The 19,080-nt window shown below is 40.5% G+C and overlaps 2 protein-coding genes across 5 annotated transcripts in view; one reads left to right on the forward strand and one right to left on the reverse strand.

Moving 5' to 3' along the window:
* Positions 1-7,755, forward strand: part of KNOP1 (lysine rich nucleolar protein 1) — an 11,063-nt gene extending 3,308 nt beyond the window's left edge. For 2 of the 3 annotated variants that reach the window (XM_042480860.1, XM_042480861.1), the window contains exons 3-5: positions 435-503; positions 2,874-2,951; positions 3,695-5,954. In XM_042480860.1, coding sequence (XP_042336794.1) covers positions 435-503; positions 2,874-2,951; positions 3,695-4,006 — 459 coding nt within the window. In that variant the 3' untranslated portion in view covers positions 4,007-5,954. Of the gene's footprint in view, positions 1-434; positions 504-2,873; positions 2,952-3,694; positions 5,955-7,623 lie in introns of those variants that run through there. The other variant, XR_006105166.1, reaches the window with a different exon arrangement.
* Positions 6,048-19,080, reverse strand: part of VPS35L (VPS35 endosomal protein sorting factor like) — a 37,123-nt gene continuing 24,090 nt past the window's right edge. For both annotated transcript variants that reach the window (XM_042480858.1, XM_042480859.1), the window contains 10 exons: positions 18,138-18,218; positions 17,023-17,086; positions 16,178-16,276; positions 15,426-15,503; positions 14,589-14,703; positions 10,174-10,313; positions 9,748-9,913; positions 9,008-9,126; positions 7,682-7,828; positions 6,048-6,654 (listed from right to left, as the gene is read on the reverse strand). In XM_042480858.1, the coding sequence (XP_042336792.1) occupies positions 6,556-6,654; positions 7,682-7,828; positions 9,008-9,126; positions 9,748-9,913; positions 10,174-10,313; positions 14,589-14,703; positions 15,426-15,503; positions 16,178-16,276; positions 17,023-17,086; positions 18,138-18,218 (1,108 nt within the window). In that variant the 3' untranslated portion in view covers positions 6,048-6,555. The remainder of the gene's footprint in view (positions 6,655-7,681; positions 7,829-9,007; positions 9,127-9,747; positions 9,914-10,173; positions 10,314-14,588; positions 14,704-15,425; positions 15,504-16,177; positions 16,277-17,022; positions 17,087-18,137; positions 18,219-19,080) is intronic.

Genomic DNA, 19,080 nt, shown 5'->3' on the forward strand with positions numbered 1-19,080 from the left:
TTACAAATGATACCTCTGAGGTTGTCAGTTTTTTAAAATTAGGTTCTGAGATTCCATATTCAACATTTGTTTGAGATTTTAAGATTTGACTTCATTGCACTCGAAGCAGTGGGAAGCCACAGGAATTGTATGACCTGGAAGCAAGGTTTTGCAGAGCAAACATCCAAAGTGAGTTCTAGTTCCCTGCTAAATGATCCTGAATTAAAGGGTGGATTAAACCCTACAGGCCTTGCTAAAAGTGTGTTCTGTAGGTATTACATGCTGCTGCATTCCGATTTATAGTGTCAGGTGTGTGCAAAAGAGATAGTGTGATTTGTAATTGGGTGGTGGGGGAATAGAGAGCATATCGCCTTGAATAATAATAGAAAGGCAGCATAGCAGTGTTTTAAATAAATAGGGATGCTGCTGAATTCAAATTGTGTGTTCATTTACAGGTAAGGGAAGATGAAATAAAAGTTGTGGCATTCAAGAAAGGAAACTGTGATGAAATCAACATAGACAAGGTACTCTCTTATTTTGTCTGCATTGTTATTACTGTGACATCAATCTGTCTGATTTTGATGAAGTTATGTATATTGTTTATTTAGTTATTTAGTCTTGGAAGCTTATCGCATTAACAAATCATCTGGTTTACCTCTTCCAGCTTGAATTCAGGATCCGGAATGCCCCTGGATGTTATCATACGTAAATCACCACCAATCTTGCTGGGATGCTGCCACCTGGATGCATCCTCGGTCGAAGCTTCAATCAGCCAGCGCCTTTTCAAAGTCAGGGAGCTTCCGACTTCAGAAATTGGCCAGCTGAGCAAGGCTTCGACCCGAGATGCACCCAGGCGGTGGCATCCCATCTAGATCAGTGGCCATCTAAACTGGCGTATTTGACTGCCCCAAGGTTATCCAGTGAGCTTTAAGACTCAGTGGGGGTTCAGTAAGCTGAAATAAGTAACAACCAAGATCCTGGATCAGAAGGCATATTGCCCATGCGTAATTGTGATCTGTTTCCTGTCCAACCTTCCCTGAAATCCACCTTTTCTCTGCTGCAGTCCCACCCAGCCCTTTCCTGTCTGATGTAAAGCAGGATGTGTGGCGGAGAAGCATCCAGCTATGCACAGCAATAACATCATGCTCAGGGACCTCCAGGAAAAGAGCTGGACACTTCTTTCCACTCCCCATACTCTCCACCAGTCAGGAAGTGGCCAGTTGGGGAGGCTGCAGGTGAATTGTGGGGAGGGAGATTGTGGTCACTGCATGATTAGTACACCGTTCTGACCTCCACAACAATTGGAAAAATTAGTTTTGAAGTCTAGAGTCCTGTCACGTCCAGGGACTGGTGCACTAGTCTCTCCTCTGACTGGGAACTTGAACACACACTATAGAATAAATTAGTACAATCCCTAGAGATGCTGAAGGCTGGCCAGTAAACTCCAGCCTCCAGTGAGCTGTAATGTCTATAATTAATCTTGACGAATGCCATTTGCCCTGTATTCCTTTTGGGGATTTAGTTGGGATGTGTTTGTCACTAACAGCATGCCAACCAATATTTATAATTGCTGAAGAGGGCTTGTGTGTAGCACAAAAGGCAGCAGTTCTTCGGATAAAATGGAATGGCCCTCCGTAAATTGAGAACTAAATCAAGAAGGAATTCTGCCTAACCTTCTGCCCAAACCTTTCTTTTCAGCCTCCAACTGCAGTTCTGCTTATACAGCCTACCCCTTTTGTGGGCTAGCTTTGTAGTTCTAGAAGTAATTCTAGGTACCCTGTTGTGGGAATAGCCTTCCCCGCACAAAATAGTGGGAATATGCATTGATTCTTGAACAGTGAAACATTTTGATGCTCACAAGCTCTTAACGTTTTTCCTTTCTGGGTTCAGGCCTTGCTGATAACTGCCCTCATTTTGCCAGGCTTAATGGAATATTTTTAAAAACATCAGCTAACAACAACTACAACAACAACAACAGGCAGCTATGTCCAAAGAGGACACTGGTATTTTAAGCTTTCTGCAACTGTATCCAGGAGCGACTGGGAGTTTGCCCATCTTCAGTGCAAGGGAATGTCAAAACAGGAGACAAAGGGCTGGGAACTCAGAGAGATGCCCAAAGGCTCTGAAAAGGGTGATTGACCCAGAGAGAATTTTATTGCCTCCACCCTGGTTTCACATTCATCATTTTTAGAGCATGTGTTATTTGTCACATTCTGTAGGCCAAGAATACCCAACTAGCCATTTCCAAAAATACTGTGATTGTGTGAGCCTCCCTCCTTGGAGGTCTTTAAACAGAGGCTGGATGGCTGTTTGTCAGGGATGCTTTGATTGAGATTTCCTGCATGGCAGAATGGGGTTGGACTGGATGGCCCTTGGGGTCTCTTCCAACGCCATGATTCTATGGTTTGTGTATGAGTGTTCATTTGGGGGTACCTCTTGCCTTTGGAAGCAGAGCTGGCTTTACCATTGGGCAAAGCGAGACTCTGATGTTGTTCAACTGATGTTGACAAACAGCAACCACTGTCTCTCCTGATTCCCTGACTATTCACCTCTTGGAGGACAGAGCTGTGTGTGCCCCATAGTTTCTCCTATTGCTTTCAACTGGTTTATTCTCCTCAAGTGCGCTGGAGGATGGTATTCCATTGGAGGTATTCACAACTGAGTTGATTCAGCTTCTATCTATCGAAATGCAGGAGAGGGTGCCATCTTATCTCTTTCTCAGACAGCAAAATATCTTGGCACCAATCTCTGTATATAAAGAAACATTTAAAACTATCTTTTATTTCCAATTGAGTAATCTTTTTGCCACTTCTTCATGCAGTCTATCCTTTGTTAACCAGTTTTCTCAAATTCTTGACATTAGGGATCTCATTATGTTTTTTCCTCTTCTCCAGTTGAGACGGCAGGCTCTCCAAGAAGAGATTGATCGGGAGTCTGGCAAAACGAAACTCATCAAGGAAGATGGGGAATCGGTGGGTGCAAATCCTGCTGTCAGTTCAATACTCTGCTCTGATGGGGAACTTGAAGTCACACTATAGAACAAATTAGTTGAATCCCCAGAGATGCTGAAGGCTGGCCAGTAAACTCCAGCCTCCAGTGAGCTGTAATGTCTATAATTAATGCTGAAGAATAACATTTCCCCTGCATTCCCTTTGGGGATGTCTTTGCTGCAGAAACCAGGTTTTGTATTTTGTGGAATATAAGCAGTGATATCCCTTACGCATAGCAGCCATCAAAGTAATGAGCAGCACTACTTTTTAATCTTCTTAATTGGTATAGATGACTTTGGCCATGTCATATGCTTTTAGCCTCAGAGGAAGGTTATGGCAAGCCTCTTCTGAACAAATCTTGCCATGAAAAGCCCTTAGGGTCACCATAAGTCAGGAACCACTTGAAGGCACACACCACCAACAGTGTGGTGTGGTATTCTCTTAGGTTACTGTGGTTGTAACTAGAATGCAGAAAAGGCAGCATATTTAAAGAATCTGTCTCTATATCCATACAAAGGACTATTCTGAAATACTGTTTGCACATGGAAACCAGAGGTAGATTTGTGGAGATTTCAAGTAAGATCAACTCTAATGATAATGCACCAGAACCATTGAATCTTCCAGCTTTATTTCTAGCTGTAGTTCTACATCTTCTAGTTGTAATCTTCTAGCTTTAACAGGGGCCAGATACATGTAACTTACACATTCTCTTCCCTGCTCTTTAGGGCAATGATTTTGGCCAATGGGGCACAGCAGTGTTTGAAAGTTCAGAGCGGAAAACCAAGTTCCTCAGGCTGCTGGGTGGATTCAAGAAGGGTTCTTCTCTGCCACTACAAGATCCTCCTGTCCATGCTACAAAACTGAATATGGCTCTTGACTGGAATAGGGAGCAAAATCTCCAGCGAGACCTGCAGGCTGAATTTGAGAAGGCCATAGATCAGAAGCACCACCACCGAGGGTTTGGATTTCAGCCTGCCACACAGAAGCTCATGTGGATAGATAAAAATGCTTCAAACTCTATAAAATTTGAAGACTGAACTATTGAGGATAGAAAAACGCCATCCCTGAGACAACTATGAGTTTTCTTAGCAACATTTTTGCACATGGCAACAAAATGGCTCTTACAAAGCATATTTTTGGGTATCCCAACCACCAGAGTCTTGACTTATCTCATGTCCAAACCTTTAATAACGTCATGGTTTTTGTTTTGGAAAATACAAATGTTACTTTATTTTCCCAGGTGAGTAGCATTTAAATCTGATATGCTTTGTAGAGATGTACAAGGATAGAAGCCTTCTTATTTGGGTACAGCTGCCTTTCCTCAGGTGAATGCATCTCAACAAGCTAAAAAGCTGGAGTGATTTGTTTCTTAGCTTTTTGTTCACGGTAACATAGCTGAGCATTTTTCTTTGTGTACCTGTGTAATAGTGGCTGCTATTATGACTTACCAGCTATGACTTGAATCAGTAGCAAAAAACTATGCACCATGCAAAAGCAGTACATACCACAGCATAATAAAGTGACAAAATGTTGAGTTCTAGAAATACACTAGGGAGAAGACACAGGGGAGTGAAAGCTCAGCTGCAGCCTTCTCAATGTTGTATCTGTTGGAGGAATTACCAAATGCGGTTTATGTGCACAGTGCTGGTAAAGTGCCCAGGGCAGATGAGCCAGAGTTTCAGTGCATTTGCCATCGAGAGACTTAATTAAAGAAAGCAATGCATATATATTTTGTAAGTAACAGTTCAGGTTTGCATGGGCATTTGGAGTACTTCCAGAATCCAAGCATTTTTTTTGATCCATTCTACATGAATTTGATTGTCATGCAGTGTTCTGTGAGTGGAACAAAATTCCCCCATTTTGTTTTGTTCTTTAATGCGAACGTATATAGATTTTGTAGTTGAGCTAATAAATGTTTTGTAAAAACATCAGCCTTTGGTGTTTGCTTCTAGTTTTGAAATTTGCAGAAAGGCTGAGGCTTCTTTCAGACTACATAGCAATACCGACAGCTGAGGGCTTAGAGCAGCAAGGGAGGCAGCAGTGGTTTTCTTGTGGGCCACGGAGGAAACAAGATGCTGGCCAAAACAGGTCAGCGATGGTCCTGTTCTGTGCCTACACCTGAAGTGATACTGTGCCTTTCTCAGCTTTAATACATACCCAAACATTCCCCCTTTATGTTAGGCTTTAGAATTTTTAAATTGCAGCCCCTAAACACTGCTTTCATGCCACAAATATGCACTAGACCCCATAGAAAGCAGTAAGCAGCACTACGTTCCCTACATTCAGAAGCCAGATTTAGGCATACTGCCGGACTATGTTAATTATTTTAATCCTATCCCTAACTTTGAGGGATGATGGGAGTTGGAATCCAACATCCAAGAAGAGGGTTGTCCACTCCTGCCCTGAAAGGTTGGCTAAAGAAACTGCTTGAATGATCCTCCTTTGGCTTGTGCAAGTTTCCCACTTTGCCCTTACTCACATCTCCAATTTAAGTACATTTAACTGCCGTTGTCACAGAATCACACAATTTGAAGAGACCACAAGAGCCATCCAGTCCAATCCCCTGCCATGCAAGAAGACATAATCAAAGCATTGCCAACAGATGGCAAGCCATACTCTGTTTGAAAACCTCCACTATTCATCTCTCCGTCTGTTTTTCTCTGTTATCTTATGTTGTAAGTTCTTTCCAGCCAAGGACCTGTCTCATTTTGATATTATAACTAAATCTAAGGCATATTGCCAGTGCTGAATTATTAACATGGACAACCTTCTCTGTTTTAAGATGACGTTCACCTTCTCTCAAACGCTTCTGTAATTAAAAATAATGAAAAGGGCCGAATTCGCTCCTGGGGCTCAGTCAAAAGGCAAATGCAGAGTGAATTATGCAGCATAATAATAAGTGCGCCTAATGATTACAAAATAGCCAGCTAAGCACTACTTGGAAAGATGAGTAATAGGAATGAATACAAATTTGTTCTACTCTTGATTCGTTTTTTTCTTGATGCATTGCAAATTTACACATAAATATTCCTTTAACCCACTGGCATTCAAATATTTTCCAAAGATCTATCACAAATATTGATGTTGCTGCCTATTTATTGTCTTTCTAATCAACCAACAAATATCAATGTGTTTGAAAAAGGGCATTTGCATTGAATCCAGAATTGTTTTTTAACAGCTGTCCATAAATGGACTCATTTCTCAAAGGCAGTTCTATGGGAAGATCATCGATCAACATGCCAATGTGACTTATTGTATCTATTTTTCCATACAGTTCTGTGGGATATAAAAGTTATTTCCATTCTGAAATGGCATGATACCATTTGACTGATCCAATGTTCGCATGTAAGTCACCTTTTGACAGTTAATGTCTGTGTGGTGGCAAACAAAGCCTCATTTCACAAATCATTTCACTGGCAGGAAAATTCTCTGCCTCTGACCAAATAAATCTGTGACACTTCAAAATGAAAAAGATATTTCAAAATGAAAATATTGAACAGCAATAATAGCCTAAGATGCAGCTTGTATTTTATAGGCCTTGGAGAACTGCCTTCTAGTAGATCTGACTCCAGCAGACTAACATCCATCAGGTCCTCGACTGCAGAGGAAGGCGTAGCGCCAGCTCTGTAAAATGGCTCATCTCAGCATGTGCACTTTGCCTCTTGATGTATTCCAAGGTTCTGACCTAGAAAAGGAGAAAAGGAAAATGAGAACACTTTGGAAATTAGCTCTTTCTCTTCAGTGAGAGAAGAAAGAGAAGGTTCTCTCTATAGTTGTTCAGTGGCTGCATACTCATTCCAAACTAATATGCCAAGCAGTTAACCATGCAACCACAGGCAAACACATAGAATATAATTTGTACCACTGGCCATCTGTTGGGATGCTTTGATTGAGATTTCCTGCATGGCAAAGAGATTGGACTGGATGGCCTTTGCGGTCTCTTCCAACTCTATGCTTCTATGAAGCCCTTGGAATCGAACTCACAACCTTGTAGCTGTAGTACAGGCATTCAACCACTGCGCCATCAGGACTCCCACCTTGCAAGGACCCTCTTTTTCAAAGGGACCAGCCAATGTTTTTGGGAAGGCCCAAAGCAGAAGCTACGCAGCTGATAGCCCAAAGCAACAGATATTTCAGTGACATGAGACCCCTGAACACAATAATTTCGATTGGTGAATGTCCACTGACAGTCCTGCTCACCATGAATTTGCTTAAATCCATCTTTCAAAGCCACCAACCACTAACACATTTTGCCCCTCTAGATGTTTTTTTGTCTACAAGCCACATAATCCTTTATCATTGGCTTATGCTTCCTGGGCTTTAGGAAGTCTAAAACATCTGGAGAAGCAAAAGGTTTCCCTTGCATAAAGAAATGTTCTCTTTTGCTATACTCAACAGTACATATCCTCAAGTTTATAGGGCAACCTGGAGTCCCAGTTTTATGGGAAAGGAGTGGAAGAAACTTAGTGTTAGTATATAAGAAGAAGAAGGCTCTTCTGTTGTGGTTTCCTGTTTTTCTAAGGCTAAATCTGAAACCCTAAATCAACACACTTAAATGTCAATGAAAATGGAAAGAAGTTAATTCAGCTAAACCACTAGTAATGGAAAAACATTCATAGCAACTTAGTATCCCCTTTATTATTTTCCCTTTCAGGTGAACACCAACTGTACCCAAACTCTAGTTCCAAGATCTGTCTGCCTTCTCTCCTTACCATGGTTTTTGTGTCAGCAAAGCCATACTTCTGAGCCAGGTTCCACAGGTTGACAGCAAGCTGGTTGAGTTTGTTGTTGCGCAGATCTCCATGGGCCAAGATGCTGTTGAAGAAGTAGAGGGCCAGCTGGCTCTGGCGCTTTAAAGTCTACACAGGTTTTAAAGAAGGTATTAAATTGTATGCCACTTGCAAGACCACACCGTAAGGGGAAGGGGTGTCATTGGGCTAAGGGATTTCCATTGCTTATCTAACCCTCCTCCCCTCAATCCCTCTCCCTTGTGCTTCCTAGTTTCTTCAGAGTATTAAGCTGATGACATGGATTGCCCTATTAACTACTGGCAAGCTTCACTGACAGCCGTTTTTGCTATAAATGCTTTAAAGAAAGCAATAAATAATTCAGTGCTATTTTGCCTAACGTTTTCCTTCTTTTTGCCTATTGTTTATTGAGGTCAACTTGAAGGCACACATCATTAAAAACAAATACAAATTGAGGGTAATACCATGCATGGTATTCTAGTCCATGAAAATATGTGCTGGCCAAGGTATGCCTGGACTCTTTCTTGTTTGATATGCAACCAACCAACCAGCCTCTCTGATAGCCAGAGCATATATTTTGCCTGTAGACAGTCCGCAGGAGCCAGCATGTTGTAGTGGTTGGACTATGACTCTGGAGATGAGTCTGAATCCCCCCTTGGGAGTTCACTGATAATGATTAGAATCATGGCAAATTTTGGGGGGTTAAGGCTTTCCTCTCATGCTAAGTTCCCAGGGAACATAGCTTTTGTGAAGCTCGTATTTACTTTTGGAAGAAATCCACTGGCCCAAAACCCTAGGAAAAGAAAGCAATATAGTGGCACAGACCAACAAAGGATGCTTTCCTTCAAGGTTTCCAAAGTGACCAACAGCTTAACTGCAGTGACGGGTACCCCACCAACAGTAAAAATTGGCTATGCAACAAATTTATGGAGCTGTGCTAACATTGTCCAAAGCTGGGGAACCTGTAAAATGCAGGACATTCAAGAAAAATATAGGGCATTCCAAAATAAAAGCTACAAATACTCATAGAAATATAAATGCATGCTTTTTAAGGCATGCTCAGAATGGAGGACATTTTGGAATTCTCCCTGGACATAAGGTTGAAATGTAGGCCATGTCCTGGAAAAAGAGGATGTCCTGTTCCCATTGGCCTCAACCAGCCTGGACAATGGTGAAGGATGATGGGAATAGCAGTTCATCAACAGCTAGAGGGCCACAGGTTTCTGTGACACAAAAAACATCCCACAATAAAATACTTTTGCAGTGACAAGAAGAATCTCCTCCGCTCACCTCATCTTTTCCAAGGCTTTTCAGATGCTCCAGAATCTGGGCTATCACTGTTTCACATAGCTTGTTTGTCTCTGTCAGGAATTTGGTATCTCCACCATACAAAGTATCATTGGATTCAACTGAGAAGACAGGAGATTTTAGATTAAAATTAAGGAAAGTGGCCAGGTAAGCATGTTTAGCTAATTTAGAAGACAATAGACGAAGGGGCAGAATTATCCTAAGCAATATGTAGGCAAGACATTATACATATACGAAAGATCTAGGTTCAAATTGCTATCCAGCCACAAGCCCATTCCTAAGGGAATGTGGTGCTGGAGAAGAGTGCTGAGGATTCTGTGGATGACCAAGAAGACACACAAATAGTTTCCAGAACAGATCAAGCCCAAATGCCCCCTAGAAACCAGGTTGACTAAACTGACGTTGTTGTACTCTGGCCGCATCATTAGAAGAAGGCATGACTCATTGGAAAAGACAATAAGAGGAAGACCACATGCCAGACAACTGCATGTTGCAATAGTGAACTAAGCACTATTAGTGAACTAAGTGGTTTACAATGGGTAAGCCAATTGTCCCCAACAATCTGGGTACTCATTTTACCGACCTCTGAAAGGATGTAAGGCTGACTCAACCTGGAGCCCTGCGGGATCCAACACACAACATTGTGGCTGCAGTACTGGCATTTAACCCCTGTGCCGCCGCCACAAACAACAACAACAGGAGTTAAAACCTCCCTCTTTTACCTTTGTCTATATGGTAGATGTAGGTCTCCTGACTCATTGCTGAAAGGAGATGCACAACATTGGTATAAATCCGGACTTTATCATCACAGTTATCTTCCCAAGTATAGTCTTGGATGACATTGAGCAGCCCTCGCAGAAGAAACAGAACGCCTTGCTCAGGATGGTCCTAAGGAACAAAAAGGAATAAAGATTCACCATTTCAACATAAAAATTTCCCAACTCTTGAGACTTGCTGAACTTACTGCTTGTTGAAATTTGGAATCAAGAATCTAGTGACTGAGCTTGCTCTTTTCCATCTCCCTTCTAATCCCTTCTTTCTTTTCTGGCTTAACTTTAAGGTGGTGGAACAATGGAGTATTTGCAACCTGCTTCGTGAGGCTTTTTCTGTGAAGAGCAGCATAAAAATGCAAGATAGATGCTACTTACAGGAATGATTAACAAAGTGGAAAAGAAATTGCAGAGGAACTCTAGGAGGAATGCTTCCGAGGGCCGCATCTTCCCATCTATGTTGATCATCTTTGGTACCTCAGGAACCAGGCTTATTGCAGCTTTGAAAAAGGCATCAGCTATAAAAAGATCAGTTCCTTCATTAGCATGTGGAACTTGGATCCATTAATGTGCCTGTATTTTTAAATATTTCACACACACACACCCCCAAAAAGGCAAGGCATTTGCAACACCGCTGAACCACACTGCTTCACTTCTCATCTGCAGTTATGTCTCATCTGCCCTCTAACCTGCTACTAGAGAACCCACTATCTGCAGCTACAGAATAAAGCACAGGCTGCAGGAACCCAAAAATGACCATTTCTTATCATTTAGGACCTAAAACATGGGGATTATAACCAAAATAGAATGAGTGCCCCAATAAGCATTTGGCAATTTGCCTTGCAAGGGCAAAATATTTTCAAGGCGGGGGTTCAGAGTGATGATACCTGCCTAGATCCTTGGGAGGGCAAAACTGTCCCTGGACCCTTTCACTCAACTTTTACTCCCTGCATACTGGAAGTATCTGATTTCATACTCAAGAACATTCATTTCTAAAATTACTTCAAACTACATGGGATAAATCTCCATATTGTTTCTTAACCTAGCCATCATCAGTTCATCTTCTTAAGCTTTAAAGACCCAGAATAACGCAATACATTTTAGAAACAGTTTTAAAACAGCTGACATCAGTGTTTGAATGAATAGCATGCATTGAAATTGTGGTTTAAAAGCCCTATGTACTAATGTCCTGTGTTGATTAAATGTACTAAGAGGAAGCTTCCATAGGGTTCAGCATGATATGGAATATTTAAGACCACCACAAAAACAACATCACTTTTAAAAGGACCAGCAACAAAGAATTAATTACACTCCTAGATGTCATAGATTCACTCCTTGACTTGCTTTCCACAAGCAATTCTCTGTGCTGCCTATACCCCCCAGTACCTTCTGTCTCAAATAACTATAAATCCCTCTGTACAAACCAACACTACTTCCTTAATACATGTGTGACCAAATGCCTTGTTCCAATAGGAAATCATGTTTTGGAAGGGAAATCATGTTTTGAATATTAAAATTATGGCACAGCATGGGTTTTGCATTAAGTCTGTCCTTGAAAGGCTCCGTGCAGCTTCACGGTTCTGCTCTGGGCTCCACAGGGATTCCTCAACTTTCAAGGGAAAGCATGATCTTTAAAAGAGAATCCTCTTTTAAAACCAGCTTCTGGTACTAAGAGAGGCTGTAAGTGCACCACTAATCTTGCTTTCAATTGTTAACATGCTTATTTTATGGGTAACATCTTCATCCAAGGAGATGAAAGAGGTACATACTGTAGATAGGTTTTCTCCCCACTCATTTTATCCCCAGAACAACCCTGCAAAGTATGTCCAGCTGCGAGAGAGAGAGAGGCCTAGTTCCGATACAGTAAGAAATCATGATTTCCCAGTTAGAAAAATGAAGAGTAGTAAGACTTGGGTTTTAAGAAGATAAGAGAAAACATGCTTGTTTAGACCAAAGGTTTATCCAATGAAGCATTCCATTCACACAGTGGCCATTGACTATGGGAACTAGGGGACCATCAATACAATACCATCTTCCTGCTCATGTTATCAACAACTGATGGACCTACTGACAATGGACCACTGATGGCCCTATCTTCCACTAGTTTAATTAGTTCTCTTTTAAAACAGTCCAAATTCAAAGCTATCACTAACTCTTGCATGCTCCTCATACTGTCCAAAGTGCATCTAGGGAAATAGTTTCAAGTATATGCAAACCCTTGCTACCAACTTCTTTCTTTCAGTTAGTCTCAAAGGTGCTGAAAGAGCCCTTTGCACACTGATTTGCCACTGAACACACCTATATCTGTGATCTTGCATCATGTTTTTTTCTTTAACTTTAAATTGAGCCAGGACCGAAACAACCAACCAAAAAAAAAAAAAACCCACTCCTAAGAGGTCTGAAACTAAATTGAAAAGGATTTATGCAGAATGCAGTCCTCTGCTGGTAGATGAAAAAGCAGTAGACATTTTCTATTATGACCCCTCCAGGCTGCAAAACATTCAGTTCTAAAGCAGAAATTCAATAATAAAGCAGAAAATAGGATGAGAGAAAACATGGGAAATGGAGGCTCCTTTGTTCCTCATTCCCAAACAGCCCTCAAAACTAGGTCACTAGAAAAACAAGACTGTCATCTTGCCTGTGCAATCGAATTCAGGACGGTGGGATGTTAGAAATATTAAAACATCCGCAGCACTGTGAACTTCTGAACTCTGAATGTAGATTCAGTCAGCAATCTTGAGCAACACAAATCCCACCCCAGTAGGCAATTTCCATTTTTATCACTCCCTTGGTGAAAATAGTCATATATAAGCCCCCAAATTAGATGGATAGCTCTGGCCATGTGACATAATACCCTTCTAGCCAAGCAAGGATTTAACAACTCAGAAACCAAAACATCAGGACAGACCAATGCTGTTTCACGAACATGTGGCTTAAATGGATGTTATTTTTAAAAAGCTGGACAATTTACAAGCAAGCTGACCATCTTGCAACCAGAGAGTTGTGTGTTTCGTCCAACATCCGTCAGACATGATGCATATCTGATAAGGACTTATTCCATTTTGGCAATGCTGCTCTGTGAAATTATAAAATGTGTGTCAACTCAGGGTCATATGTAACAGTGCAATCCCATACAGGCAAACTCCACAGTGTTTAATGACATCTGTTTCAAGGTAAGGTGTATATAGGATTGCTACATCTTTTAGCTTAGTATGTTGCTCAAATAGGCTCTAATTATATATTTTTCATTATTCCCTTTATCTCCAGTGTTCAAAGGTGAGGGCCATCATTATGTTGTCACCAAAAGATGTGAGAGATATGAAGCACTACAAAACCTGCTGAAGCCCAAAAGAGTTTGGGCAGGGGAAATGTAAGGAAAGAGAATTCCCAAAACAACCGAATGAGGACTGAGTATGCTCAGTAAGCATGGAATATAAGATGGCAATAGAAGAAATTTGGGGTGGAGGGAATGGAAAATCCCAAGACAGGAAATGGTTGACTGACTGGAACCGTGAACAGAAGAATTTTGCACTGCAGTATTTTGTTGCAGGTCGCAGAAGTAAATACTAAGGAGCTAATCCCTTGGGCAAAAAGCCAGTTTACCTCTTCCAGCTTCAGTTCTGGATCCAGGATGCCCCTGGATGTTATCATAACTAAATCGCCACCAATCTAGCTGCGATGCTGCCACTCGGATACATCCCGGGTCAAAGCCTCGCTCAGCCAGCCATTTTTTGAAGTAGGAAGCCCTCTTTCTCTTGTAAACTCCCTTATTGTTTGTCTTCTTCTTCATTCTAACTAACTTACCTTCTACTACTTTCCCTACCATCCAGTTTCTTCCCTTTCTCATTCTTCCCTTACAAAATCTGGGGATAGCAATCATTTGATTGTTCAAGCAAGGTTGCTCGAACAAACAAAAAGCACCGTTTGGAGGGAGAAAAGCAACAACCATGAATGAACTGAAACAGAGCACCCAGAAATTACTTCAGCCTGCAAGCTCTGCTTGGTTTGTCTACAAACAAGCCAAATAAATACAAAGACTACCGAAGTGACTTAGCCATTCTATTGTTTCCACAATGTACTTGGATGGACCGGTCAGCTTAGCTCTAAATCCCTCCGCTCTGACAGCGCACCCAGCATCACCTCTAAACAAAGAAATAAAATGCCAGCATTTTAGCAAAAGCCTTAGTCAGTTTCCTAGGTCAGCTCATTTGTATTTAGAGCTAGAACTCGCTAGTAAGTACACAATGCTAGCAGCATTTGTTATCTCCCCGAACAGGCAAGATTTAATTCACTCTCCCTCACACAAGTCTGGAACCATCCAAATTAGACATATAGCTGGATGTGTAAATTCCTCAACTGGGGCAAATTTCCTGCTGCCCAAAAGAAAATGTTATTCTAAGACCAGGCTATCAATGAGTGCTGCTTCTTGCACGATCCAGTACAAAACACAATCTGACGCCAGAGGTTGTGCATTGGTACATGGAAGTCTCCAGGCCTCTACCCGACCCAGAGGGGTTCCCTAAAGGGAATCTGGGGGGTCTTTTCCTAGCTTCACTCCTTTTTCCCCAGTGGAGGAGGAGGAGCAGGAGCAACCCTAGGTAGATCGTATCCATTCAGGTCTTTGGCCAGAGACCTGATGAGATTAGTGGTTTAGTCAGAGCCCTGACATCACCTGGCTATAGAAATGGTGCAAAGAATCACAAACAGTTTTTTTTTCATGTCGCCAGAAAGACTGCTTCTTAAAATAGTCACATTTTTTTTAAATGAAGGAACTACAAAGTCATAAGGCTTACCTTGTGAAAGGCACTGATTTGCCAAAGCAACCTGTCCAGAATGCAAGTACAGATTAAGGCGAGAAAAGATGCTTGTCAGAGATGGAATTGTAATGAAGCAGAAGGCAACACAAGCCTAAGGAAAGGAAAGGAATGCTTTCAAAGACTGTCTCTGACATATCTTAAATCACAAAATATCATCGCTTTAAAATGCTGTCATCTCAACTTCCCTCTCATTCTTATTATTTTCTTTTCGGACTCTTGTCTTTTTTCTTTGTGAACTGCTACAGAAATATGTATACCCAAGAGTGGCACATACACTTTTAAAAGGTATACACTAGGGGAGTTTATATAACCTTGAGTAACATATAATTTTTATTCTCAAGGATAGCAGTACATGCCTGGATATAATTATAAAAGCATGGTTTTGCTGTACTTAAGAAGTCGTAACATTTCCTCCCGTGAAACTGGAAACAATTGCTCCCTGTTTTCAACTAATTTGAATTTATTGTTATATCCAAATTGGGAGGAATTCTGGTTAGTTCAAACTACGGTCTTCTGAAATATACTAACATCAAACATTGATTTATTAAGTTCACTTCTTAAAACACACACACAATAGTTTAAACTAACTGGAATTCCTCCCAGTTCAGAAATACTAGTCAACTCATTTAGGTTAAAGAAGAAGCAGTTGCTCCCAATCTGCTCTTTCTGGCCACAATAAAGGAAGAGGATGGTGTATGTGAGTCTGACACTCACTTCTCTTTGTTCGCTAATTTTCAAAGCAGGTCCTACATACATAATAGGCCTCATAAGAAAGTGCAAAGGGTGCAGAAGTTGTTCAGTTTTGGCACCTACCCTGACAAATGCCGCCGTCTTTCTGGAATGGTTGCCTTTCATCACTTTTCTTGTTTCCATTGCCAGCTGGTTCACACTCTGTTTTAGAAGAGGACATAACTGGTGGGAGCAACTCTGCAACTTAAAAGACTTTATCCAGCGCCACTCAATGGGACTAAATTAGTCTAACTGTAAATCTGATGTAATTTAACTGAATTAGCAACACAAATAATGGAAGAAAATATAGAATGATGCATGAATGCAATTGTGTATATTCTGCATTAAAAATATCAGTGTCTTGCACAAATCGAAGAGAGGCTGAATTCAATAACCTATATAAATTGTGCAAATTTACCTCATCACTTAGGCTTTCTTTTCCAGTTACATTAAGAGAAGAAACAATGCACTATCCCAGACAGAAAACCTATTTCTTGGATTCCTGAAATCCTACTAATACTCATGGATATCATGTGGCTATACAAATGTCACTAGGCACTGCAGTCATATCCTTCATGGTTTAGAGCCTTGAAACTTGCCTTTAAGTAAATAATATTGAAAATTTGTATTCTTGAGATATGGTATTATTATTATTATTATTATTATTATTATTATTATTATTATTATTAGCTAAAAGAGCTATCCCTGGAGATATTATTTATTTGTTATTTTTAATCCTGATTTCCCCCTAAAATTTGGGACACAAAGCGTCTGACTAATTAAAAGATCAAGACAATTAAAAACACACAAAAGTGACCATTAAATATATTGCTTACATGAATCAGCTGGACAAGAACAGGTTCCAGATTGCAAAACATCGATCTGGATTCCACGTAAAAACTCAGCTGCTGCTCAAAGTCACGGCCAAACGAAACCTGTTTAAGGGGATTCATAAAAGACAGTTCTTACACATCAGCAAGATGTAACCCACACTTTCCCTATGACTTGTTCCCCAGTGAAGCTAACTCTGTTACAGCCATCAAAAAATAAGGTTCAACGTTTCCTAAATGATATTAATCACACATCCATGACTACCAAAATATGTAGTAGTCACAGCATCCATAGCATGGTGTAGTGGTTTGAGTGTTGGATTACAAGTCTAGAGATCAGGGTTTTATACCCAGCTTGGCCATGGAAGCCCACTGTGTGACCTTGGGTGAGTCACACACTCTCAACCCCCCAAAACTTTGTGATTGGTTCACCTTAGGATCACTATTTGAAGGTACAATAATGAGTATTAGTAGAACACATTAGGAGGAACTAACTGACAGCAAGGGCTGTTCAACAGTGGAATAAGTTGCCTTGGAGTGCAGTGGAGTCTCCTTCCTTGGAGGTCTTTAAAAAGAAGCTGGATGGCCATCTGTCAGGGATGCTTTGACTGAGAGTTCCTGCATGGCAGAATGGGGTTGGACTGGATGGCCCTTGAGGTCTCTTCCAACTATGATTGTATGATTCTAGTTCATTTAATCTGTTTATATTCATTTCCATTAAAAATGCAGAAGACAAGTAATAATAAAATAAACAATCAAAAACAATATAGATAACATAACAAACAAGTTAAGAGAAGATCAAAAGTTTTTCAGGTAACATCGTAACACAGAACAGCATACCAAATACTCACCATTCTTAAAAATCCATTTATCAAAGAGGCTAATGTTCGCTTTTCATCTTCTAGCGTCAGCGCACTGGAAAAAAGTGTTTTAAAGCATCAGCTACTAACAACTCCTTCTAACTAGGCTGACAAGGCAATCCTACACATCTCTATTCAGTGAGTTCTGTGGGTAAATGTGCACATAATGTTTGCTGAAGGAATAATATTTCTTGTGTTAACATGTGTAGGACTGAACTGTAAAAGTTATATATACAATTTAATATGACATATTGGGTCAGAAATCAAAGCATAGCCATGAAATGCTGGGGATATTGCTGGAAGTAGGGGGTGGCGTGGGCCAGGGTGAAATCACAAGCATTTCATATGGTTACCATTGTTTGTTGAAGTAATAATTATAGGCATGAACGTATTTTTTCTAAGTATTTGTATTCTGAATTGTGTATTATTCTTTTAAAATATCTGATTTGTTTCCCCTGTTTACTATGTCTCATGAAAAGCTAAGGAAGCCAAGATGAAGCTAAACCAATAAGAGACCTTGATGTTGTTCTCAGCACCACCACAGATCTCCTGTATTGATTTTGATTCCTATATTTACACCGCGGCCCAGGCCAGTTTCAGATTTAATGGCTACTATGGAATAAAGAGCATATGTAAGTGCCCTTTGCATCTTCTGTGTTTTATGGCTTGGGCCATTAAGCATTAATGTAAAATCAGCAACTATTACTAGAATACAGTAACTCACAACTGTCACCTGCCCTCATTGCCTGGTATCAAAGAATGCCTATTAAATTGTGACCAGTTTCCAATGAAGGAGGCCAGCAAAGAATAATAGATACAGAATGAAGAAATGCCATACTCAGAAAAAAAAATAACCCCATATATTTCCATTTGTTGTTTCTGTGGATTCTTAGCATCCTGTCACCACTAAATAACAGAAGAGCAGCTCTGGCAAAAAGAGTTTGGATACAGATTTCAAAATGCCAAATATACCTTTAAAAGACTTCATTATTTATTTCCAATATTGATGAAACAGTGCTTCTTAGCTAGAAGACCTGCATCTATAGTTCCGTTGTTCACTGGTATAATGCTGGATATTAAAAGTATACAGGAAATACACATCTTACTTCACAGAATCATGCATCGTTTTGCACACGTGTAGAAGGGCATTGAGTATGACAGGGTCCTTCGTTGGTTCCTGTTGGTGCCTAAAAAATAAACATATAGGTACATTTTTGGTGGGAAAAGTGAAAAATATTCGTGGTTAAGCTGAACAGAAGTAGAATTGTTGTTACATAGGTTACCCTACCCTACAGTAAAAGTTTGAAGTTCATTGTACAAAATCGGTGTTATAAAGCTGAGATGCTATACTTATGTGGGAATATGTCCCCATGGGACTTTCATCTGAGTAAACATGTGCAGGATTTTTAAGCTTAAAACAATGGGACAAAGTACTTCCTGATAGTGAGAGGTGTTCAACAATGGAGCACACTTCCTCAGAGTTTCCTTCTTTGGAGGACTTTAAACAGAGGCTGGGAGGCCATCTGTCAGGGATGCTTTGATTGAGAGTTCCTGCATGGCAGAATGGGGTTGGACTGGATGGCCCTTCTGGTCACTTCCAACTCTATTATTCTAGGAGAAGGAGATTGGCAAGACCACATTTTATTATCCTATCAGTTTAGTTTGTACACCGAACTTATTATATGTAATGCTGGATTAGACTCAGCAGAACATGATGTGAAAATTGGAGGATGGAACACCAACAATTGAAGATATACAAATGACACCGTACTACTATCAGAAAATAGCAAAGGCTTGAAACAACCTTTAAAGCAAGTCAACTAAGAAACTGCAAAAGCTGAGTTACAATTGAAGATTAAGAAAGTAATAATGAACACACACGATTTACGTAACTTAAAAGGCACAATGAACACACTGAGACAGTCAAAGATTTCCTATATCTCAGTTGAGTCATTAATCAAAATGGAGAAATCAGAAAAAGACTAGGACTTAGAAGGAACTATAGGATGAAGCAAAGGAAAATGATGCCAAAGAACTTAACAAAATTGC

Source organism: Sceloporus undulatus, chromosome 8 (assembly GCF_019175285.1).
Source record: "Sceloporus undulatus isolate JIND9_A2432 ecotype Alabama chromosome 8, SceUnd_v1.1, whole genome shotgun sequence".
Taxonomy (NCBI): Eukaryota; Metazoa; Chordata; class Lepidosauria; order Squamata; family Phrynosomatidae; genus Sceloporus; species Sceloporus undulatus.